At 47.8% G+C, this 26270-nt stretch overlaps 1 protein-coding gene across 1 annotated transcript in view; it reads right to left on the bottom strand.

The window, feature by feature from the left end:
* Positions 1-3313: 3313 nt before the first annotated feature.
* LOC310751764 (hepatocyte nuclear factor 6-like) overlaps positions 3314-26270 on the bottom strand; it is a 29976-nt gene continuing 7019 nt past the window's right edge. Inside the window, exon 3 of the mRNA XM_083591377.1 lies at positions 3314-3800. Coding sequence (XP_083447503.1) covers positions 3493-3800 — 308 coding nt within the window. The 3' untranslated portion in view covers positions 3314-3492. The remainder of the gene's footprint in view (positions 3801-26270) is intronic.

Here is a 26270-nt window from a genome sequence, read left to right as displayed (position 1 = left end):
AGACTTCCTTTGCAAAACGAAACAAACAAACAAAAATCATCTTTGGTATCGTTTTCGGTGCAAGAGACAAAGTGAGGTAGAAGTTTCTTTTCGTTCCCCCCGCCCCCCGCCAGCAAATTTTGTCAGATTTCGGACAGTGGGAACACCCAATAGGGAAACAGGGAGGAGGAGGCAGTGACCAGTGGCGCGATGTTCTGGCAGGAAGGGGAGAAGCTATCCTTGCACCCACCCACCCGGGAATATGTTGTCATGTCAGCAGCCAATCAGAGAAAAGCAAAAGCCGGTTATGGCAATTTCACCTAGGAGGGCTTCCAAAGCTAAAATAAGTTTCATTTGGTGTGGCCCACGAGAAGGGTTGAAAATGCATCCCCTACATTATTTGAGGAATCCTTAAGACAGATGGGAGGCCTTTTTCCACCTGAGGGGCCGCATTCTACTCTTGGCGACCTTCCAGGGGCCGCTTGCCAATAGTGTCCAGGAGCAAAAGTGGGTGGAACAACGGATGTAAATGGCTTTGTACAGCTGGCTAGTTTCTGCACACCCTTTCCCAGCCCTCTCTAGAGAGCAGGGTGGCCTGGAGAGGCGTCTGAGGGCCACATAGAGAGGCTTGGAGGGCCTGAGGTTTATCACCCGGCCTTACAGATAAAGGCAGATGGGACTTGGGTGTCAGCTTCTGGAAGAACTTGGGGAAATCGCTCTCAGAATGTGCCGAGGCGTGTTGTGAGAGAGAACAGCTCTTGTTGTGCATAAAATAATGGAACAAAAGTTCCCTCACCTGCAGTGGGGCAGGCACACCTGGAAACTTCAGGTCAGCCCTGGAGGTCTGCCCACCTGACCAGCGACGGAAGTCCCCCAAGGTTATAAACAAGGCCCAAGTTAAAACAGAGAAGAACCAGACATTCTGGTTTGCGGCGGGAGGTGGGTCTGATGCTACAAACACAAATAATCCATTTCAACTTCCGTAGATTCCGGCGTATTAGGCGACTGGGCGTATAAGATGACCCCCCAAATTGGCAGCTGCCAATTTGGGGGGTCGACTTACACGCCCAGTCTTATACACAGCAGCTTTGCTGGGCAGCGGCAGTGGGCGGCGGGCTCCGCGCCGGGAGGAAGCTGCCCAGCGATGCTAAGCTGGCTTCTCTGGATGGCTTCCTCCCAGCGTGGAGCCCACCACCCACTGCTGCTGCCCAGCGAACCCATACCCGGCGTATAAGACGACCCCCGACTTTCTAGAGGATTTTCCAGGGTTAAAAAGTCGTCTTATACGCCGGAATGCAGGAAGTTGCAATGCAAGAATCACAGCTGAAGAATCGCTGGCAGTCCTCAGCTTGCCGGCCCACGAATTTACTTCCGAAATCACCTGAAGAAGGGGGGGGGGACACCCTTTCCGTGTAAGTTACAAACTGCCGGTATTTGCTTGCCCCCTGCTGGTCCAAAGAGGCAAAAGCCAGACCCCTGACTTGCCCAGGGATGCCGCAGGCGGGCATCAGACGCCTCCAAGGCTGTTCTCTCTCAACACACCATCTGGGAACGAGCACTTTGAACATGCTTTGTGTTATGTTCTGAGTTGAATAGGATCCAAAATGCAGCAGTCTGATTGGTCCTAGAACAATAGGATTCAGAATGCAGCAGTCTGATTGGTCCTAGAACAATAGGATCCAGAATGCAGCAGTCTGGTTGGTCCTAGAACAATAGGATCCAGAATGCAGCAGTCTGATTGGTCCTAGAACAACAGGATCCAGACTGCAGCAGTATGATTGGTCTGCAGGAGCCACCCAATCCAGCTCCAGATGGAAGTGAATCCACAACCTGATTGGCCTACAGGAGAATTCTGGAATTAGCCAATCACGTGCAGCCCATTGTGTAAATAATGTATATAAAGCAGATACTTTGGGGGGATTTTCATTCCTCCTCACCACTATGAGCTGAATAAAGAGCATGAAATCCACACTCGACTCCGAGTATATTTCACTTTGAATCAGAAAAGCTTCAGCAGGGCCTGTATCAAAGTGGATCATTGGTACGGCTCTCCATTTTTATCACCCCCTCCTGCCCCAGTTTGCCCACATTAGTAGCAGCTATGCTAATTTCCACACCTTGACGTATTTTGCTGGCAGGTTGAGCTGCTCTTCGAAGGCACAGGTGTGGGCAGGGCAGGGCTGCCGTATTTCAAAAAGTGGAAACCCAGACACAAAAGTTGTTGAGGGTTTTTTGTATTTTGAGATTTGCAAAATCTCAAAACAAAGGACATTACAGCGATTTCCATCCGGACATTGTTTCTGGCTATGTCCAGGAAATTCTGGACACTGAGGTCCAGCGCCGAGGGCCCTCTGGCAGTTCCCTCGCTGTGAGAAGCCAAGTTACAGGGAACCAGGCAGAGGGCCTTCTCGGTGGTGGCACCTACCCTGTGGAACACCCTCCCACCAGATGCCAAAGAGAAAAACAACTACCAGACATTTAGAAGACATCTGAAGGCAGCCCTGTTTAGGGAAGCTTTTAATGTTTGATGTATTACTGTATTTTAGTGTTTTGTTGGAAGCCGCCCAGAGTGGGTGGGGTATAAATAATAAATTATTATTTATTATTATTATTATATATGGCAACCCTAGGTTTTCCCTGGTCAATGGATGGCCTTTATCACCATTCTGACAAAACTGGGGGGGGCACCTCATTTTCTGTGCCTTGAAGTGCCCCGCCCATTTTGGGTGCTGGCTCCGCCCACTCGTGGCAGCAGCCCCACCCACCGCAAGCACGCGGCCCCCGAGAGATCACCACAGAGGCAATGTGGCCCTCGACCGAAAACATTGGTTCTCTCCCTTTGCATTGAGAAGGAGGCTTTCAATTCAACCCCTCCTGGTTATCCTGGGATTTGGTACGTGGTATTTATACTCCTCCTCCAGATGTGCAACATATTAGATCAGTTTCCTGGCTTGCTTTCCCAGGGTGGTGGCAACCAAGGATGCTCCCATCTTTTTAAGCCTTGCCGCTTTCCCACTGAAAGAGAAAAATGGAAAATAACCTAGTTTCTCCCCGATAGACCCCACCGCCAAACATGCTTCTTTTTCCCCTCTCGCCACCAGATGGCACTGCCTCCTCAGTAGGAACAACACAGAACAAGGTCTCAGCGGGGAAACATACGCAGAAAGTCTTTGGAATAGCCGTAGACGCCGTCCTTTGCCTGGGAAACACCTTCCTCGCTCTCCGCCGTCCGGTTTTTGCCATAACCCTCCTTTTAGGTCGCAAAAAGGTTTGCTCTCGTTTAGGATCCGGCTAGTTTCTGCCGTGAGGTCAGATCCAGAGAGGAATGAAACCGTAAAGTCGTATTACACCCCCCCACACACCGCCCGCATCCTGGTTTCTCCCCTCCCACTTAGCGCATTGGCCAAGCGCCCTTCCGCCATTTTGTCTCCTGGCCAAAGGCCATCCTGCCATCTTTGGTGTAACGGAGGGTCGGGGGACGCGGTGGGCCGGAAGGTGCCAAAGGGAGGCCCGTTACGCTTTGGTGCAGGTGACGGCCGAGGAGGGGTTGGTTGCGTGGCCCCCCGAGGACGGGGAGCGGCCCTCCTCCATCCACTTGTCCAGGCTGCGCCTCCGGGCGTTCATGAAGAAGTTGCTGACGGTGGAGAGCTCCAGGCCCAGCTGCTGGGCGATGGTGATCTGAAGGTCTTTGGAAGGGCGCTGGTTCTCGTGGAAGATGGCGTGGAGTGTGCGGCGCTGGATGTCTGTGAAGACCAGGCGGTGGCGCTTAGGGACGTGGTTTCGGTCGGCTTTGCCTTGATCTTGCTCTTTCCTTTTGCAGGCTGGTGGGGGGCAGCAAAACGGAGAAGAAAAGAGAAAATGAGAAGGCGTTCGTGACGCACCGTAGGGCCAGATCATTGGGTCATCTCACTCAATGTGGCCCCTGAGGCCTTTTTTGGCCTCCCCCACCCTGCAGCCCTTTCCCCAAACCAGGTAAGTGAGGTGCTGGGTTTTGGGAAGATGGTGTGATGGCTGCTCTGGCAGGGTCCTAGAGTCCTCCCAACTCTTTTCCAAAGCCTGGTAAGCGCTTTTCCAGTTTTGGGAAGGAGGTGGAGGGGCTCGGGGAGCCTGCCAGAGCCTCATGCAGGGCTGGATCAAGACCTTCAGAGGCCCTAAGCACTTCAAAGATTTTGGTGGCACCTTTTACCACGTGTGGTAGAATTGTAAAGGAATAAAGGAATTTTGGGAAATATATAATGAGCTCCTGTTACTCGGTCCCTGCTCCTGCCAACCTAGCAGTTCAAAAGCACATCAAGTGCAAGTAGATAAATAGGTACCACTCCGGTGGGAAGGGAAACGGCGTTTCTGTGTGCTGCTCTGGTTCGCCAGAAGCGGCTTAGTCCTGCTGGCCACATGACTCGGAAGCTGTACGCCGGCTCCCTCGGCCAATAAAGCGAGATGAGTGCCGCAACCCCAGAGTCATCCACAACTGGACCTAACGGTCAGGGGTCCCTTTACCTCTAACTTTACCACATGTGGTGGAATTGTAAAGGAATAAAGGAATTCTGGGAAATATATAATGAATTGAAAAGAAATGTTTAACATAAGCCTTTTTGCTAGGAATTGTAGGTGCAGAGAGAACGAAGGAACAGAAAAGACTGTTTATGTATGCCGCAGCAGCTGCAAGGATATTGCTTGCCCAGAGTTGGAAAGACGACAAGGTCCCTACCAGAGTGGACTGGCAGATTAAATTATTGGATTATGCAATTGGTATGAAAAGTTGGACCTCCCTGATCTGGCTCAATACTGTCTGCACTGATCGGCAGCGTTGTAGACTGGGAGTCTCCCCAAACCCCCTTCCTGGACATGCCTTTTCAGGGATTAAACTCTTCTGCATGCAAAGCAGGCTCTCTTTTCCTGAGCTACAGCCGTCCCCTTAAAAATAAACCAAGTCTCTAATCCTCATGGTTCTGAGGAAAATGCTGAGAAATAGTGATATCGGAAGCTGTCTTATACTGAGTCAGACCTTTGAGCCATTTAGCCCCGTATTGTTTACATGGCCTGGCTGTGGCTCTCGGGAGTTTCAAACAGAAGCGTACCCAAATCCTGCCTACAGATGCCTTTTCAGGCTGTTCCCTTAAAAACTGAGCTAGACAGATTTGGTTCTGTGTACAGCACCTTATTACTGCGTCCCTCTTTAAACCAGCCTTTCCAAAGGGGCCAACGCTTTTAAAGTTTTGCTTTTAAAGGGGATGATGACCTCAAAAGAACGCGGCTCCGTTGTTTTTAATGCCTCTGTTTAATTGCATGGATTGGAGGAGGAGGGAAGAAAGGAGGGAATTTAATGCCAAATCAATAGTTCTGGTGACTGAAGTCTTCCGTCTCCATCCCTCGCTCAAAAAAAACCCCTCGGCTCCCTTTCGTATAGCTTCCCCCCTCTAAGAAAACCCTGCTTGGTTTCTGTCCTGAGTGTGCCTCCCGGTAATGTAGGACTTCCTGGGTTTCTTCTGTGCCGGAAGCTTCCGGAATGGTTGAGCGTGGTGGGGAAACCTCCTCTTCTCTCCCACCCCTCACCCCCAAAGAAATCACCCAAAGGGTGCAAGCATTTATGCAATTGGGGTGGTTTATTCTGAGCTGGACCATAAAGAAGGCTGATCGCCAAAGAATGGATGCTTTTGAATTCTGGTGCTGGAGGAGACTCTTGAGAGTCCCATGGACTGCAAGAAGATCCAACCGATCCGTTCTGAAGGAAATCAGCCCTGAGTGCTCACTGGAAGGACAGATCCTGAAGCTGAGGCTCCAAGACTTTGGCCACCTCATGAGAAGAGAAGACTCCCTGGAAAAGACCCTGATGCTGGGAAAGATGGAGGGCACAAGGAGAAGGGGACGACAGAGGACGAGATGGTGGGACAGTGTTCTCAAAGCGACCAGGATGAGTTTGACCAAACTGAGGGAGGCAGTGGAAGACAGGAGTGCCTGGCGTGCTCTGGTCCAGGGGGTCAGAAAGAGGCGGACACGACTAAACGACTAAACAACAAAAATGAATAAAGGGAGTAAGGATGGACATGGTTCGTGCTCAGTATAAAGCCACTTCCTATTGACGAAGAGGCGGACACAACTCGACAACTAAACAGCAACATTCTGAGTGCAAAGCAAGGTGATCTTCACAGACGGCGAATCTCTGCCAATATGGCAGGCGACATTTTGTTTTTGTTTTTTGCTGCCTGAGGTTTTGTTTTTTTAATGCTTTTTATTGGTGTTTCGTTTAATACAAACAAACAAAATACAGTAAAATTCAACAATCATTTACCCACATTCTTTCCCCACACTCTGCTGAGCGTTGACTTCCTTCCCTCCCTTCAACAGGTTTTCTTAGGTCTGTTACTTTTCCACAGTTTCTTATTGTATCCCATCCTATCTACATCGTAAGATTTATTTAAGTTCTGCCAGAGTCTTAAAATTTCTACAGTTCTTATTTCTGTACTCCATAAATTTACTCCAATCTTTTTGGAATTTTGCTTCCTCCTGATTTCGGATTCTACAGGTCAGTTTTGCTAGTTCCGCATAATCAACCATCTTCGTCGGCCACTCCTCTATTGTTGGTAATTCTGGTACTTTCCATTTTGGGGCTAATAAATAACCTTTGATCTGCTTTTTCTATTTCCTCTCCCATCAAGCCTAGCAAGAAAGCTTCCGGCTTTTTTGGGAAAGTGTATTTAAATATCTTTTTCAATTCGTTATAAATCTGTTCCCAGAACTGTTTCATTTTCTCACATGTCCACCTGGCAGGCGACGTTTTGACGTGGCACCCTTAACGGACAACCATGCAATTGCTGAAGAATATTAGGAGAGCTAATATTAGGAGAGCTAATTAAAGAACCTTTTAATGAGGGTGAAAGAGGAAAGCGCAAAATATGGTCTGAAGCTCAACATCAAAAAAACGAAGATCATGGCCACTGGGCCCATCACCTCCTGGCAAATAGAAGGGGAAGAAATGGAGGCAGTGAAAGATTTTACTTTCTTGGGCTCCATGATCACTGCAGATGGTGACAGCAGTCATGAAATTAAAAGACGCCTGCTTCTTGAGAGAAAAGCAATGACAAACCTAGACAGCATCTTAAAAAGTAGAGACATCACCTTGCCAACAAAGGTCCGTATAGTTAAAGCTATGGTTTTCCCAGTAGTGATGTATGGAAGTGAGAGCTGGACCATAAAGAAGGCTGATCGCGGAAGAATTGATGCTTTTGAATTATGGTGCTGGAGGAGACTCTTGAGAGTCCCATGGACTGCAAGAAGATCAAACTGATCCATTCTTAAGGAAATCAGCCCTGAGTGCTCACTGGAAGGACAGATCCTGAAGCTGAGGCTCCAATACTTTGGCCACCTCATGAGAAGAGAAGACTCCCTGGAAAAGACCCTGATGTTGGGAAAGATGGAGGGCGCAAGGAGAAGGGGACGACGGAGGACGAGATGGTTGGATGGTGTTCTTGAAGCTACCAGCATGAGTTTGACCAAACTGCGGGAGGCAGTGGAAGACAGGAGTGCCTGGCATGCTCTGGTCCAGGGGGTCACGAAGAGGCGGACACGACTAAACGACAACAACAACAACAACATTAGGAGAGCTCTCCATCCAGTCCAAAATCTTCTTCTCACCCTGACCATAAATGCCCCAAAGAACCTAGAAATCTAGAGGTGAAATCCCCAAAAAGGATGTTCCTTTTTTTCTGTATGGCACAACAGCTGTGAGAATATTACTAGCGAAGAATTGGAAGAAACAAGATTTACCAACCATCAAAGAATGGCAGATGAAGATGATGGACTATATGGAACTTGCCGAACTGACTGGAAGACTCTGAGACCAGAGAGAAGAGACGGTGGAAGACGATTGGAAGAAGTTTAAAGAATATATGATAAAATATGTTAATATTTAAATCTTAGAATAGCTTTGGAAGTGCATATAGGCTCTAGGGTTAGTGTATTTTAAAACAGTATTATTTGTAAGTGATAAAATGTGAAGATTTTTATGGTAAAAGTAAGCGTGATTAAAAAAATGGTTAAAAATTATGATATATGTAAACTGCTAAAGACGAGGTAAAATGAAAATCAGATAGGGGGGACTTGGGGAAGCCCACCTAACAATGTTTAGAAAAAATAAGGATAAGACAATAATTTGTTTGTATTGTTTGTATTTTCTGTTTGTGTTGTTTAGTTGTGTTATAAAATGAATAAAAAAATTGGGGGGGGGGAAGAACCTAGAAAACTGGGTAGACTCCCTCTGGACCTGGAGGTTCCATAAGAATGTCAGAAAAGCCTGGATCCTGGATCAGGCCCAAGGGGGTGGGATGCTGTTTAGTTCAGCATCCTCTTCTCACGCTGGTCACCCAGATGCCCCGAACGGAAACCAGTAACAGGATCCAAGCACAAGAGCTCTCTCTTCTCCTACGGTTCTGGTATTCAGAACCATTTCTGCCTCCGACTGTGGAGACAGGGCAGAGCCATCTTGGCTAAAAGCTCTTCCTTCCTCCATGAACTGGTCCCACCCTCTTTTAAAGCCATGACCGAAGCCTCCTTTGAAGACACTGGTAAAAGGTAAAGGGACCCCTGACCATTAGGTCCAGTCGTGACCGACTCTTGGGTTGCGGCGCTCATCTCACTTCACTGGCCGAGGGAGCCGGCGTACAGCTTCCGGGTCATGTGGCCAGCAGGACTAAGCCGCTTCTGGTGAACCAGAGCAGCGCACGGAAACGCCGTTTACCTTCCCGCCAGAGCGGTACTTATTTATCTACTTGCACTTGATGTTCTTTCGAACTGCTAGGTGGGCAGGAGCAGCGACCGAGCAACAGGAGCTCACCCCGTCACGGGGATTCGAACCGCCGACCTTCTGATCAGCAAGTCCTAGGCTCTGTGGTTTAACCCACAGTGCCACCCGTGCCCCACTGGTAGGAGGCGCAAATTTTTCAATTTCAGTCTCTCAATTCAAGTGCAGATCTCCACATTTCCATATGAGTTTGTGAAGGAGAAAAAAAGTTAAGTCCTCACGAAAATTCATTCAATCAGTGCGAATTTCTCTTGATAGACAAACATTTGCATGCAATTTTGCTTGATGTTTGTTTTCATCCCCAAAATGTTTTTGATTTGAGTTTCTACTGAAATGAGGCTGCATTTTAATGTTGTGTTTTAATCTTGTTTTTAAGTTGTATTTTAATCCATTGTTTTTAATACCTGGTGTTAGCCGCCCTGAGCCCGGTCTTGGCTGGGGAGGGTGGGGTATAAATGAAATGTATTATTATTATTATTATTATTATTATTATTATTATTGACATACCTGCACAAGTAATTTTGTCTAACACAATGCATTTGTGGATGTCATTTTCCCTAATATCTTTTGGGGGGGGGCACACATACCCTAGCATGTGCATTCTTGAACCTATCACTTAGCTGGAGGAGGGCACGATATCATTGGGAGATAATTTTGGAGGATGGCTGTGTTTGGATTTTTGGTATCGTTGTGTGATGGCCTGGGACTCGGACTAGGACTCGGAGCCAGAGGAGTCTCCGTCCGCACTGGATCCTTTGCCTCAGGCAGCAGCTGAACCAAGTCTGGGGCCTGATTCTGAAGAGTCCCAGTCTGCACAGGTTCCCCTGCAACAAGCACCAGCTGGGCCGAGTCAGGGGCCTGAGCCTGCCCTGGCTCCAGATGCAGGGATGACCTCCTTGCCTCCAGCTGGGCCATCACTTACAGCTGCTCCACTACCGGTTGGGTCAGGGGAGGCTGAGGCGGCCTCTGGGTCTAGTAACCCACCGACATCTCCTGAGCTGTAGAGCCTGAGGTCTGAGAGAAGGAGAGACCTGAGTACTTGCAGGAGGTGTGCTCGCCTTTGGGCGAGACAGGGAGGTGAGGCCCCGGGGGATCAGGACCGGCCGTTACCCCGACAGAGATAAAAGGCTGCTGGACCCCACCCCAGGTTGCAGGAGCAACATTCCTGCTTGCTGGAACCTGCCTGTTGCCCTGTGCCTGACCTTGCCTGGTTTCCTGTCTTGGCCCTGTTGGACTGACTCCTTGTGGAATCCTTGGATTCAGGACCGGACCTGGACCGCATTGCTTGGGTTACCCCCGGGCCCAGCACACCTCTCGCCAAGTGAGAATGAGGCAGATCTGCTTTTCGCTGTGGCCTGGATTGAATTTCTCCACCATTCCTACCTTGAGGTAGGAAGGGGGCCAACCTGGGAAGCTTATAAAGGAGGAATTTGAGGACATTGAGGGGCAAAAAGCAGTGGTACCCCCTAATGGTGAAGGCTAAGCATCTCCCCTCACCCCCATTACCACCGTTGGTGGTATAAAGTGTCTGGCAGTGTCTGGGTCCCCAGATGTTGTTGGACTACAAAACCCATCACGTTGGTCATGGATGATGGGAGTTGTAGTCCAATGACATCGGGGGTGGGGTCCCAATGTTGAAGAACAGTGGTGGATGTATGGTGTTCTTGTAAGAAAACGCTGTCCCTAGTTGTGCTTGATTCCATGGGATGAGACCCTCCTTTAACCTGTAAAGGTAAAGGGACCCCTGACCATTAGGTCCAGTCGCGGCCGACTCTGGGTTTGCGGCGCTCATCTCTCTTTACTGGCCGAGGGAGCCGGCGTACAGCTTCCGGGTCATGTGGCCAGCAGGACTAAGCCGCTTCTGGCAAACCAGAGCAGCGCATGGAAATGCCGTATACCTTCCCGCTGGAGCGGTACCTATTTATCTACTTGCACTTTAATGTGCTTTCAAACTGCTAGGTTGACAGGAGCAGGGACTGAGCAACAGGAGCTCACCCCGTGGCGGGGATTCGAACCACTGACCTTCTGATCGGCAAGCCCTAGGCTCTGTGGTTTAGACCACAGCGCCACCCTCATTCCTTTAACCTGTAGCTTTGTGCAAATACGGTTGCCAATTATTTACCAGCCCCTTGGAGAGTTAGTGGGTCTGTTAACATCCATAAAGCCCATACACCAGCAACTTCCAGATTGTGGCAGACTATGCTCTCCTGGAATGCAACTATGTAAAAAAAAAAAAATTGCTGGGGGGGCACTCTACAAGGTAAATGGGAAGGGGGGCAAGCCGCCTCCTTGCCCCTTGTCAACAGAGCACTGCCAACTTATCTCTCTGCCGTGAAAAGTTTCGTCCTGCCAAATTCTGTGAAAAGCACAAGTGCGTCCAGATCCTTATTCTCCTGATCAGTTGGCACTCCCTCGCCTGCATTCCCCCCGTGGCGTCTTTTGACAGCTGCCAGAAATGGACAGAAAATGGAGGTGATGCACACACGAAAAGGAAAAGAGGATAGGGAAGGGAATGAGACGGCAGTGCTAGCAGCCACCCAGGTCCATCATAATATTAAAACAAGATGTAATTTTGCAAAGCTAAGACATTATTAAGCAACCTGGCAAAGGGTCTCCATTAACATTTAATGGGCTGAGATTTTACGGCCCTGTATTAAAACCTTGCAGGTTTTCTTATTTCTAAATGAGTCTTTTATTTTAATTAACAATCTGCAGGAGAACTTTTCAGGATGGCTTGAGGGCGATGGCTTCGGCAGGAGGGCTTTTGGGTGGGTAGGAAATGTGTGTGTCTGATAGCACAGATTTCTGTCCCAACTTTATCCCAGTGTCAATGTTTACATCTAAAAGGGCCGCACAAGGAAAGCAAAACCATTTCACTTGGTGGCTCGCCCAAAGGCTGGAAGGTAGATTTTTGTACAGCGTCTAGCACACCGTTAATCTGTTTTTCTATATCCAATTGTATCCTGTATGTCTTTACTAAGGGAAAGTGCCTGGCATTGCTTGGGAATCCCAAGGAACCAACAAGACCAGGGCAGTTTTGCGGTCGGTGGTAAGAATCAGGGCAGATTGGAAAGTTTCTGTCTGCCATCTTGATTCAAAATGGCGTCCAGTTGTATCCAAACATTGATGAAAACCTGTTCCTTGGTGTCAGGAGCAGCCTGAAATCCCAGAGAGCCCTTCTACAATGCTGTCCAGGGTTGTAAAGACTGCGGAGAGAATAATTGGGTGCACTCTTCCCACCTTAGATCAAATCTATGCTGTCAGGTGCCATAAGAAAGATGCAGAGATAGCGCAGGATAGTGCGCACCCCGGAAATGATCTCTTTCAGCTTCTGCCTTCTGGAAGAAGGTACAGAGTTATAAAGACTAGGACTAGCCGCCTGAGAAACAGTTTCTACACAAATGCAATTCTGGTTCTAAACGCAGCATAAGGGGTCTCTCTATAGTATAGTGTATTTTAAAATGGGGTTTCAGAGTTTTTAGGGGTTTTTGAATGTTTTATGTAGTTTTTCAATTTCATTGTTCTGCATGGGACAATGACAATAAAGATATCGTATATATAAACAGTACTGAGCTAGGTGGACCAGGGGTCTAAAGTGGCATAAAGCAGCAAGCTTTCTATGTTCCTGTTTGAGGCAGCACTTGAGGACTAGAAACTTGCTTTGCTTTTCAAGGGAGGGCCATTGCTCAGTCTAGCAGCCACTTTGTGCTGCCTGCCAGTGTTGACAATACTGAACTAGATGGACCAAGATTCTGACCTGGTATATAGCACCTCCTTATCTTCCTTTGCTGTCGTCCTTAATTATGTCTATTTTTTTTTTATACCCTGTTACATTTTCCCTCTCATTTTTTGTTAAAGCTGCTTTGGGTCTTTTATTTTTTAATTTTTTAATTGTGCTCCAAATAATGAACCAAATAAAAAGAAAACTCACTAGCAATGGGAGCAAAAAACACCATACAATTAACTTTTTTAAAAAATAGTCTTAATTCATTAACAGCTTTGCTTGTCTGCCTGATGGCCTTTGTTGTGGTCTTGCGCTGTTTTTTTGGGGGGGGGATGTTTGTGGTTTACTTTTTCCTGCTTTCTAAACATTTTATTATATGTTAAGTGTACAACGCAGTTGGGATCCCCCTCGCTGCCTCGCCCACCTACTTATAAAAGTGTCCAAAAAAGATTTTAAATGGGAGAAATGCAGATCAAATTGCAGCTGTGGCAGGTCCCAGGGTAGAGGTAGATGGACGAAATTAGGAAAAGGGGGATTATAAAACGTGGATAACAGATATCAAATTAAGTTCTGCTTAGAGCAGACCCACTGAAATTTACGAAACTAAGTTAACGGGGACGAATTTCAGTGGATCTCTTCTGAATAGCACTGGCAACAACCCAGTCACAAGTTCACACCTCCGTATTATATCCGAATCGTATGCCGTCCCACAAGACCCTCTCCTACCCCTTACAGTCAGCGTGCAAATATTTCAAATCAGATCAATTATAAAAGAAAACAAAACAGCAGAGATTGGACAGTCCCAGATCAGAGGTACCAGAGAGAGAAGGGAAGAAATGAAATTTAATAATAATAATAATAATAATAATAATAATAATAATAATATATGTCTTTTGGCACGAAGCGGCAAGGCTTTTCATTTTATTTCATTTTTTGAAGAAGCCCTAATCTGTATGGCGTATCTGCCTTGCGGCCCTGAAACGTGACAAGCTCCCTTCACTCTCCCGTCTTCCTCCTTCCCTCTCCACATCTTCCCTGAGTGGGCTCAGCTCAGCTCCCCCCCACCTCCGCCCCCTGCCTCTGCACTGCCTGCACACTGATAGAAAATATTGATCAGATCCAAGCTACGCCAGCTGCAAAGACCAGGCAGTTTTGCATTAACCCTTGCTGGGAGGGAACGGCGGCATGCCTGCGCCGAGGAAAAATGAGACGGGGACCCCATCCCCTCGCCCTTTGGGAAACACAGAGTGGGGGTGGGTGCCTATTATTTTAGGGGAGAGCTAGCAAAGCCACTGGGGACGCGGGTGGCGCTGTGGGTTAAACCACAGAGCCTAGGACTTGCCGATCAGAAGGTCGGCGGTTCGAATCCCCGCGACGGAATGAGCTCCCGTTGCTCGGTCCCTGCTCCTGCCACCCTAGCAGTTCGAAAGCACACCAGTGCAAGTAAATAAATAGGTACCGCTCCAGTGGAAAGGTGAACGGCGTTTCCATGCGCTGCTCTGGTTCGCCAAAAGCGGCTTAGTCATGCTGGCCACATGACCCAGAAGCTGTACGCCGGCTCCCTCGGCCAATAAAGCGAGATGAGCGCCGCAACCCCAGAGTCGGCCACGACTGGACCTAATGGTCAGGGGTCCCTTTACCTTTACCTAGCAAAGCCACTGAGGGAGGAAAAGGTTTATACAGAACATAATAGAGCAAGCCCATGGCCCGTCGAGTCCAGCGTCCTGTTCTTGCGGTGGCCAAGAAGATGCCCCAAAGGGGAACCCCACAAACAGGGCCCGAACACAAGAGATATTCTCCCTTCCTGTGGTTTACAGCTACTGGCATTCAGAAGCAACTATGGAGTCAGAGCAGAACCATCATGGCTAGTTATAATCCACGTTACTCATCCGTGAACGTGCCCGGTCCTCTTTTAAGTGATTTCCACAGCTCAACTACACGTTGCACGAACAAGTTATTTCTTTCCTCTGTCCTGTTCAGCTTTGTTGGCTGTCCCCCCGGTTCCCAGAGTTACGAGAGAGGGAGGAAAACTTCTCCCCTGAGTAGTAGTGAGTGAAATGGGTGCCTTTTTTTAAACCATCTGCTGATGGAAGGGCTAGACAGAAAATATCCAGGGTCGCAGAAGCAAGCGCACAGGTTAAGCCGCAGCGGTTCTCAACCTGTGGGTCCCCAGATGTTGTTGGACTACAACTCCTATCACCCCTGAGCTCTGGCCTTGCTAGCTAGGGGTGATGGGAGTTGTAGTCCAACAACATCTGGGGACCCACAGGTCGAGAAGTGCTGGGTTAGGGGGAAGCAGGAGCAGAGGAACCTCTCAATGGCAACTCCACATAAGCTTGCGCCGCCAGGTGAATCTGGAGTGGCTTGCGCCCGATGTACGTGTGGGAAACGGACAAGCAGGGTTGTCTGGAAACTTGACAGGCCAGGCATGCTGGAGACTCGGATCTCTGATTATTTGGCCTCTGTTTTTTTGGAGGTGATGCCTGTGTCTGGATGGTGAGACTCCATTTGGCACCGCATCTAAACGCTGCATCTTTCTTGAACAAGGTGCCATCTGCACTTTAAACTTAAAGCAGCGTCATCCCACTTAAAACAGCCACGGCTTCGCCACCCACAAAGAATCTTGGGAACTGTAGTTTGCTCAGGGTGTGGAGAGCTGTTAGGAGACCTATTTTCCCCTCACACAGAGCTACAGTTCCCAGAGTTCCCTGGGAAGAGGGGTTGATCTTTAAACAACTCTGTGGGGAGGATAGGGTGGTTTCACAACTCTTGGCACCCTTAAACTACAGTTCCCAGGTTTCTTTGAGGGAGGGAAGCCATGACTGCAAAAGTGGCGTGATTCTGCTCTAAACGGATCGTGAGGATGGGGCCTGAATCTTGCAGCAAGGCAGCCACACACTTGGACCCCATCTGCTCATGCAGCAATTTGTGTGAGGCCGCATGAAGATTGTCCGTTTTGGTTCTCCCACTTTCTCATTTCCACCCAATATTAAATTCAGTTTCTCCACATTTTGCAGCAATTTGAGGATTTATTTATTTTTAATCCTCGTGAGAATTCACCAGCATTTGTGTGCGAATTCCTTCTAACAAACACGTCTTCGTGTGAAGTTTTGACTAATGCACGCATTTTTCCATCTTCCCCCAATATAATGAATATATCCATGTTCTTTTCACTAATACCCTCATTTGTATGCCCACTTTGCCCTAATAGATGCATTTTTGTTTGGAGAGCACTGCTGGAGAATTTGGATACTTGTGAATTTTGACAGATGGCTATGTTCTGGATGCAGGTGGCGCTGTGGGTTAAACTGCAGAGCCTAGGACTTGCTGATCAGAAGGTTGGCGGTTCGAATCCCCGCGACGGGGTGAGCTCCCATTGCTTGGTCCCAGCTCCTGCCAACCTAGCAGTTCAAAAGCACATCAAAGTGCAAGTAGATAAATAGGTACCGCTCCAGCGGGAAGGTAAACAGTCTTTCCGTGCGCTGCTCTGGTTCGCCAGAAGCGGCTTAGTCATGCTGGCCACACGACCCAGAAGCTGTACGCCGGCTCCCTCAGCCAATAAGGCGAGATGAACGCCGCAACCTCAGAGTCGGCCACGACTGGACCTAATGGTCAGGGGTCCTTTACCTTAAATTTTGACAGATGGCTATGTTCTGGTTTGCGCATTGTTTGCAAAAGTACAGCTTTGATAGAATTGGCTTTAAATGAGAACAGAGTTGAATTTCTCTCCCCATGCCCATCATGCTGATTCTGTTAGAAATTTAAAAATAGCCAACAATCCCCTTTGCGGCTGCCAAGTGATCAGCCACCTGCCCATCCAGCTCAGATTATTCTTCCTATTTTTTATTTTTATTTTTATGATTTCCCTATTGAATGTGGTTTGTATCACTTACTTAAACTTTCTCCAAGCAGATGGAACAGTGTGTCCAGTCCTCTAAATGTCAGAACCATGCACTTTCTTTGGGGGGGAGGGGTTATAAAATATTCTTGAGAGAGATTTACAACAGAGATGGAAAACTCTGTGCCCCCTCCCCTTTTGTTGGACTACAAGCAGTGAATCCCGAGTCTGTTAATTTCAGTTTCTATTCAATTGTCCTTTGTCCCTTTTAAAGTTCAGTTCTCAATTTCTGCAACTTTTTGCAGATTTCTTTAAAAAGGTCCTTACGAAAATTGAGCAGTGTTTTCATTTCTCCTAACGAGCCTGTTTTTGTATGCCATTTTTGCCAAATACGGATGCTTTTGCAAGCGATTTCCCCCCAGGCTGATGCATTTTTCTGCATGCTCTTTTCACAAATATATATGCGTTTTTAAACACTCTTTCCTCCACAACGTATGCGTTCTCCTACACATTATTTGGTTGCAGAACGACATCACAAAATTCAGAGAAGTGTGACCATCAAAGGATCGCTATGTTTCAATACACACGTCAGTGTGATTTAGGGAGATTTGCTTTAAAATCTGAACCAAATTTCTCCTGCATCCATTAACTCCAAGTCTCGTTTGCCCTGGGTGGAAATTAGAGTCCACCAACTTCAGGAGAGGCACTGATCTGTTTGTGCATCCCAACAACAATTGGGTCAAACTGGAGGTGGGAAAATCCAGAAATTTAATCTCTCTCTCTCTTCTCCCCCCTTCCTCCAAACAAAAACATGCACATTTTGGGCACAGGGTTAAAACCAAGAAGGGGCAATTTTGGGCCAATCAAAACGGGGGGGAAAATCAATGTTTTGCTTTGCAGAACAAAACACCCTGGGGAACGGAACAGAGGGGATTCTGGGGGAGCACACTGCTTGCTAGCTTGTGACTGTGTCTGCCGCAGAAAATAAAATCAATGACTTCCCCTTATATGAAGTCCCTCAGTAGGTCGAGGGCAGGGGGGGCAGAATAGAACGGTTTGCCTTCCCCTACCGCCCAACCCTACCCAAACAGCTGCTCGATTCTGCGTGGAGGGGGAACAGGAGATTGCCCAGACTTTTTAACCGAGCTTTTTGCACACACACACACACCCTGGACAATGGGAAATGCTTCTGCGGCCACCATGATATTAATAGCCAATCGCCGTGCAGTTGGGCTCTCGACAACATGGCCGACCCATCAGGAAAACGTCCCCGAATCTTGACATTCACGCTTGCTTGCGCTAATATGTTCAAGCGCTCCATCATGTCACAGCAGGCCTGGCCCAACTGAACTGGATGTGCAGAATCCAAATGGTCCTACCCCCCCAATTGCTAATTAGGATGGGGCCCGATCCAACACTGACTGCCACTCCATTTAAAATACATCCCCGCTGCCCCCTCTAATAATCTATCGACGACATCTTGAGAACTTGGCGCGGTTAAATGGATTGATTAAAGCTTAAAGAGAGCTGTGCTTGTGCCTGTTTACTCAGGAGTAAGCCCCAACTGGGTTTATTGGAGTTTAATTCTAAGGAAGCGTGCCCAGAACCATTCTTGGCTGGTTTTTGTGAAAAGGCAGGCCAAGTGTTAAGAGCACACCTGCTTTTAATTTCGGGGCAATGATTTTGAGGCCGGTGGTGTCGCTACAAAGGGGAACGTCTTAAAAATCGTTAAAGGGAGCCTTTCTCTTCTAAAAAAGCAATGGGTGGCTTTTTCTTTTTTTATTAAAAAAAAGCAAATTGTACTTTTAAGATGCCTCCTTCGCTCAAACTCTCTGCTTTTAACAAAGGAAGTGTTAAGCTGTGTGTGTGTTTTGTTTTTAGAGAGCCATGGGGGAGCTGTGATTAAAAATAAAATAGAAATACGTCAGCCACCAATCCTGAGGTTTGGGGGAGAATGCACAGGTTTTAAACTTTCTTTTAAAACTGAGTCAGTCTCGTGGTTAAAAGGAGGACAATGAATGGACTAAAATTTAAGTAAATTCATTGACCATTCGTAAAATAAAAATAGTTAAAATTGTGTGTTTTGCTTGCAGTATGTGTGTGTGCATGCTTAAAATCACTTTTCTACACAAATGTTCTCATTGCTTCCTTTGACACTTGTGCTCCCATTACAAACTCCCATTTGTAAAATTAAAAAGAGTGTTCTTTTACCTCTTTATACAACTGGCATTATCATCCAGTCAGTCCTAAAGAACAGTCTTGGCCTGAGGTGGGAACGGACAAATTGGTAATTTTTAATTTTTCTTACTTGTTTCAGTTTCCTGCGTTTCCACATCAGTTTGCAATAAACAAATGGAAAAAAAAAAACCTGCTAAAAATTTGTCAAGTGCTTTAGTGCAGATTTATCCCAATTTCCCCTTCCTTTTTGCAAGCAAATAATTCTCTATGTTCCCCTAATATATGGCATCTTACGGCACACGCACAACTCTATTTTGGGACAGGAGGACTGCCTTGCAAAATTCAGAGAAGTGCAAATTTCAAAGCATCGATGTGTTTTGGTTTGTGTGTTGTTTTTGGGAAGCGCAAGCCAATTTCTCCCTCCCCTGCCTGAGAGTAAGACATAGTGGTCGGACTCGCTTGTAAGTCGCACCTTGCGCAGCATAGAGGCAGTGCTGGTGGTTTTTAAAGGAGGGGTAAATGATCTCTTCCCCAAATCAATGGGAGGCTCCGGGACGGGATCGTTCCTCACGCAGCTTTGCTGCTGCTTCTCCCTCCCTCCCAGGAAAGCCCACTTCCAAACGCTGCCTTGGCACTTCCTGCTGCTTCGGGGAAGAGACACAACGCGTCCGCTGGCTCGCCTGGGCCCCCTTGGACATCCCAGCGCGTGACCGTCCTTCTGATGGATCCATCACCCCGTGACAGCTTCATTAGCTCCTAACAAGCCAGCGGTCGCTCTCTGCCGGCGCAGGTGACGAGGCCCCTTGCTCTGCCAGGGAAATGGCACTCGCGCAGGGGGAAACGGAGCGTTGTGGAGACACCCAGGGTGCCAGGGAGGGTCACCGAGAGAGGGGGCGGGAAACGGCGGCCTGGTGTTTAAAAATCTGGTTGCTGAAAGGAGATGCGCCAGCATCGAGTAGGAATGAAAAGCTGCTGTGTTGGTTGTCTTTCAAAAGTCTAAATGCACCCAGTGTTTGGAAAGAGACAGGCTGGCTGGAAGCACGGTTGCAGCGGTTAGAGGGTCAGCTTGGGTCTGGGGAGACCAGAGTTCAAATTTTCATTTGGCCTTGGGTGACCTTGAGCCAGTCACTCTCATACGAGCAGAAGAAGAGCCCAGCTTGCTGGATCAGACCAGTGGGCCATCCTGTTCTCACAGCGGCCGACCAGGTACAAGCAGGATTGGAGCCCAAGAGCAGCTCTCTACTCTCTTGTGGCTTCCAGAAACTGGTCCTCAGGAGCATTGCTGCCTCTGACTTTATAAATCCATCCAATCCTTTTTCAAAAGCCATCTAGGTCAGGGGTCGTCCTGTGGCAGTGAGTTCCATAGTCCAGGAGTCCTTTCTAATAGGCACTCTGCCTCAGCCTTAACCTTCCAGGGTTGTCACGAGGATAAATTAAGCACCCCCAGGACAGAAATGCCAAAAATATGCTGGATAAATTGGGTGTTGGTGAGGAATAAAGCTGGACTGTGTGTTCTGGTTTACCAGAGACATTTTGCCTCTTAAGATTCTGAGGATTTTTTTTAATGAACGAGACTTGTCAATCAGGTTTCAGCCTCACCTCTGGGTCCTTTGAAGCTGGTTTTCTTGGTTAGGGGGATGGATGCAAATGAACGGGTGCGAAGGAGCACTAGGGTGACACACAGAAATTGTGAGGCCTTGTCACTGCACACCCAGCGGCAGGAAAGGTATGCTTTTGTGCTATCAGTTTTAACAGACTTTTGGGCCTCTGTGTGTGTGTAATATCAAAAGCGCAAACTCTTCCAGCTTTGAAATCTGCCCACATTAGGCATTGTACATCAAATGTGCAAAGTTAATTCCTAATCTGCGCTGGGAAGACGAGAGAGAGACTTTAAGCAGTGATCCACAGTGAGGAGGGTTATTTTTTTCTTATTTCCCATCTTATTTCCCCCCCCCCCAATCTATGCAAAGGTAGAGTCTGTGCTGTGATTGGGCACCAGTGGTAAGGACCTGCACTCTGCACATGCTCTGAAAAGCCATCTCCTGTCTAAATCACATATGGCAGTCTCCAGGACTATGTCACCGTGTAGCCATTAGAAACCTGGCCTTTTTGAAGTGCTAACCAGCCTTTGCGATTCAGGATTAAGCTATGGATAAACATCAGCCGTTCGATTTTCTAACACACTTTCAAACGAGCAGTTGGAGTTTACAAGAGGCTGGTGGTTAAGAGCATGTGGTGTGAGCCAAACACTGTTCACGCCTTGGTTGAACCAGAAACCGCAGTCCGTGCCCTGGAATAACATTGCTATCTGTAACAGGATAATATAGGAACCTTGTCTGATTATTTTCAGCATCCGTATTGGAGGGAATTCAATATGTCTAGCCGAGCAAAGTTACATGAGAGCCAAATATTTGAAAGGCTGTTGTATAGACTATGTGAGCTTTTAACAAAATGGCACCAGTAATTGGGAATATACCCTTCCCACTTAAATCAGACAGGCACCTGCGGTGCTGACCATTTTGTCACCCACTGAAAATGTTTTTGATTTATAGAATCGTAGAGGGGACCCCAAGGACAGAAGCGGATTTAGGGGAGCACAACCTGTTCGGTCGCACTGGGTGCAGAGTCTCAGGGGCACTGCAGAGGGCGCCACAACTGTGATTTAGAATGGAGTGTGAGAGGCAGGGGCTGAATTTTGCAGTTCAGTTTGAGACCCAAGGTCTGCCACTGCCAAGGGTCATTTAGTCCAGCCTTCTGCAGTGCAGAAATGACAGCTAAAGACAGTGTTGGCAAAACTATAACCTGTCAGCGAGTTTAATTCTATCTGTTTATGCACACCATCAAAGCCAAACTTCTCTGACTTAAAACTGGGGTTTACTTGAGAGTAGCCGGTGGTCTTCTTGGTGCTGTTGGGCAACCTTTTGGAGTTCTACTAGTTATTGTTTGGAATTCTTCCTGAGTTTCATCGCATTTGTTTTTCCCCCTGATGCATTTAGTTGTTTTGAATTTTTGCTTTAAAATATTATTTATTTCTTTCGCATTTTTAGCTGCTCAGGCTTGTGGTTTTGGCAAGATAACGCAGGATATTCATTTAAAAATCAACAACCACAGCTATATAAGCAGGAAAATTCTGTTCTGTCACCAATGTCTGCTAGAATATCTGATCACTGCGAATATGTAAACTTTCCACAGATTAAACTGATTTTATTTTATGGTATGTATTTTTGTGTGTGTGTGTGTGTGTGTGTGTGTGTGTGCGCGCGCGCGCTATACACATACTTCATGCACCTCAGAAAAGCTTATGTCATAATAAACAGGAAGTCGCTAAAGACTATAAAAAAACCTTTCTAATAAGAACAATTTTTGTAAAGCTCTCAGCCTGGCACTTACCGCAGGCTCTCTTTGCTCTGGCTCCTGAAATCTCACACAAGAACTGTCCCCGAGTCTCTAGCTTATCTTTACGGCAGTGCGGTGCAGTGGTCAGAGTATCAGACTAGAACTGGGAGAATTCAGATTCTAATCTCACACTCAGCACAGCGCCCACCAGCATCTCTCATCCTAATGGGGTTTCTAGAGACTTTTATTTTTTTTTAACATTCAGTGATTTTCTTCGTATTTATGATTTTCTTCGTTTTACGATGTTTCTGTAATGGTTTTATTGTACGCTGCCATGCTTGCCTTTCTTTATGAGTTGGTGGTTTATAAGTAGCCTTATAAATAAGTAAGGAGATGATGGACCAAAACCGCCCACTGCTGTTTCAGAAGGTGAGACCCAGCGGAGAACGATTTCAGCTCGGCATTAAGAAGGGTAGAATTTGGGACCCAGAGGGCTGGACCCAGAGGCGTCCGCTCCCTGGAAGAATGATTTAAACAAACATGAGAAGAGCTTATTGAAGCTACGAGCTGTTTGACATGGACAGTGTGGGTCTCTCCTTCGTGGAGAGTTTCCTGTCTTGGCAGGGGGATGAAGAAGAAGAAGAAGAAGAAGAAGAAGAAGAAGAAGAAGAAGAAGAAGAGTTTGGATTTGATAACCCGCTTTATCACTACCCAAAGGAGTCTCAAAGCGGCTAACATTCTCCTTTCCCTTCCTCCCCCACAACAAACACTCTGTGAGGTGAGTGGGGCTGAGAGACTTCAAAGAAGTGTGACTGGCCCAAGGTCACCCAGCAGCTGCATGTGGAGGAGCGGGGAAGCGAACCTGGTTCACCAGATTACAAGTCTACAGCTCTTAACCACCACACCATGCTGGCTGAACACCTACCAAACTCACACCTTACGAAACAATTCGCCAACACAACTACCCTTTGACATTTGCACTTCTCGGAATTTTGCAGGTAAGCGAGACATTCTACCCTCTCCCAATTTCCAAGAGTTCAGAAGCACCGCTGCCTCTGACAGAGCACAGCCATTGTGACCAATAGCCGCCATAGTAGTCCGTATAGTTAAAGCTCTGGTTTTCCCAGTAGTGATGTATGGAAGTGAGAGCTGGACCATCAAGAAGGCTGATCGCCGAAGAATCGATGCTTTTGAATTATTGTGCTGGAGGAGACTCTTGAGAGTCCCATGGACTGCAAGAAGATCAAACCTCTCCATTCTGAAGGAAATCAGCCCTGAGTGCTCACTGGAAGGACAGATCCTGAAGCTGAGGCTCCAAGACTTTGGCCACCTCAGGAGAAGAGAAGACTCCCTGGAAAAGACCCAGATGTTGGGAAAGATGGAGGGCACAAGGAGAAGGGGACGACAGAGGACGAGATGGTGGGACAGTGTTCTCGAAGCTAAGAGCATGAGTTTGACCAAACTGCGGGAGGCAGTGGAAGACAGGAGGGCCTGGCGTGCTCTGGTCCAGGGGGTCACGAAGATGCGGACACGACTAAACAACAACAACATCATAAGAAAAGCCTGCTGGATCAGGGCAATGGGAGCCCATCTATTCCAGAATCCTGTTGTTCTAGTGCTCTAAACAACACCAGCCGCCACTAGCCCTACTCTCCTTCGTGAATTTGTCTCGTCCTCTTTTAAAGGCATCCAAATTGGGGACCATTGCTGCCTCTTGTGGGGGAGAGATCCACAGTTCAACTGTGTGATGTACGAAGAGGCCTTTCCTCTTATCTGTCCTCAATCTGCCAACGTTCAGGATCGGTTAAAGGCGAGCTAAGTGATCTTGGAAAGGAAAGGAAAGGACGCCTTTTTAATTTCCCATCAAGGCAATGCTTGGCCATTATATATCATTTGTGATGGTCAGCAGCGTGAAGCCTGGGTTTATGGTCATCTTTTGACAGGGCATGCCGCCACGCGGGAAATATTATTAGAATAACAGTGTCTCAGCATATCTAAGTATAGAGACATTGATTCCTTTGGTCTATCCTTTCCACAGGGGGGTGGGGATGTCTCTCCTCCCTCTCCTCGGACATGAGCTCATCTGGCGCGCTGGGCAGACCCAGTTCTGGTTCTGGATTTGCATGAAAAGAGCACTGAATACCCAAGGTCAAACCCAGCCTGGAATACTGTGTCCCGTTCTGAGCACCACAATTTTTTAAAAAAGGACGGCCTGGAATGTGTGCAGAGAGAGAGACCAAGAGGATTACAGGCCTGGAAACCAAGCCTGATGAGGAACGGTTGAAGGAGCTGGGTTTGTTTAGCCTGGAAAAGGGGAGACTAAGAGGTGATTTGATAGCCATCTCCAGATATCTAAAGAGCTGTCGCATGGACGATGGAGAAAGCTTCCTTTCTCCTGCTCAAGAGGTGAGGACCTGAAATGGTGTACAGTCATACCTCGGTTACAGCACCTTCAGGTTGCGTTTTTTCGGGTTGCAGACCACTGAAACCCGGAAGTACTGGAATGGGTTATTTTTGGGTTTCAGTGGTCGTGCATGCGCAGAAGTGCTAAATCGCAACCCATGAGTGTGCAGATGCGGGTTGCGAACGCTGCAGGTTGCGAACGTGCATCCCGCACGGATCACGTTCGCAACCCGAGCATCCACTGTATTTAAATTACAAGAAATGAAATTTTGAGTAAACTCTCTGATGGTAAGAGCTGTTTGGCTGTGGAACCGACTCCCTTGGAAGATGGTGGACTCTCCTTCGCTGGAGGTTTTTGAGCATAGGTCTGTTGGCCATCCGCCAGGGATTCTTTAGCTGTGTTTTGGCGTTGCGGGGGGCTGGACTAGATGAGCTTTGGGGGTCCCTTCCCACCAAAGGATTCTATTACAAGGAATGTGAAAGGGGCAAGAGCTCTGCTGTGTGTCTTTCGGTGGTAGCACGGGAGTGCCTGCGTGTTGCGCCAGGACTTTGGGGACCTGAGTTCAAATCCCCACTCTGCTCTTGCTGCGTGTGACCTTGGGGGCAGCCACTATCTCTTGGCCTAGCCTACCTCTCAGGGTCATCTTGTGAGGATAAAATGGCGAGGGGTGTGGCAGGAAGCAGGAAGCAGGAGTTGGCAGGCAGTGCTATAAGGAACCAAGCCAGAAGGCGACTGTGAAATATCAGGTTCAAGTCCCCATCCAATGGTGGTCTGCGTTGTTACAGGTCAGCAAATGCCTCTTTGGCATTCATTAACCCCTGCTACCATTAGAGGGGGGTCCATTTGGGCAAGTGGGGTGCTGCCCCACCAACCTCAGTCAGCCCCCACCTGCCTATCTTCCTGCTCACCTTTGTCTCTGTGCTGCCCCTTGGAGAACTCAGCAGCTAAGAGGAGGATGGCAAGAACTAGGGTGAGTTGATTCCACCTGGCCATTGGCTCTGGCGCCCCCTACTGCCCGGCTCCCTGCTTTCTGCCCTACCAGTCCCAATGGGCACCCTTGCCTGCTACATTTCTACAGGTACAGGAAACTCCCCATTTGTGCACATTCGAGTTACGTGCAACCGGGTTCGTGTGCACCGCCGCAAACCTGGAAGTGGCACTTAAAGAGGCAGAAACGCCCATGACCCCCCGAATGCAAAAATGGCGTGAAAACAGCGTCTAGCAATCCCAAGAGCCTTTGCAAGTGCAATCCCAGGAGCCTTTGCACCGACCTTTGAGGCCTATGGAGAGTTGGAGTTTGAGAAAGGAGGTTTGGAGGGAGTCTGGAAAGTGCTGCTGGGTTTTTTAAAGGGTTTCCCAAGAGTTTCCAGAGGTTTAGAGAGCGTCTGCAGTTTTTTCGATGGTGCTCCCAATATACGCGATTTCACTCAAATGTGTGGTGCCTGGGAATGTAACCCCCACATAAATGGGGAGTAGCCTGTACTTGTAAAAATGTTTTTGCCTTGCTTTTTGAACCACAAAGGAGGACCCAAGCCTGTCTCAAGAACCTAGCAAGAACCCTCCTGAATGAGACAGAAGCCCCATCAAGTCCATCATCTTTCTTCCCAGCACAGGCCAGTCAGATACTTGTCGTAAGCTTACAAGTTGGCCATGAAGACAAAAGCCCCTCCTCCATGGGGGGGGATAGAGGTTATTTGAGGGTAGACTGCGCCTGCACATGGCAGTTCAGCTGGGTTGTGGACAGACCTGTAGTCATGATTATTTTTTAATCCCAATTAAAGCCAACGAAACTTCTGCCCATCATCCTGTTTTCTGGCGCCAAATCCCTCAAGCTCACTGTTAGTTGCATGAAGAAGGATGCTATCTTTTTGTCTGTCCCGAAACCTACCAACCATCAGTTTCATGACCCAGAGCTCTAGAATTCTCTGCCCTGTATTCTGCCTTTTCTACACTACATACAGTTTTAAAATTTCTATCCTGCCTGCGCTTCATCACCGGTTTTTTGTCTCAGCTA

Source organism: Podarcis filfolensis, assembly GCF_964270895.1.
Source record: "Podarcis filfolensis genome assembly, chromosome: 16".
In the NCBI taxonomy this organism is placed as follows: Eukaryota; Metazoa; Chordata; class Lepidosauria; order Squamata; family Lacertidae; genus Podarcis; species Podarcis filfolensis.
The sequence above is the reverse complement of the archived record's forward strand: the minus strand, read 5'-3'. Positions and strand labels throughout refer to the sequence as shown.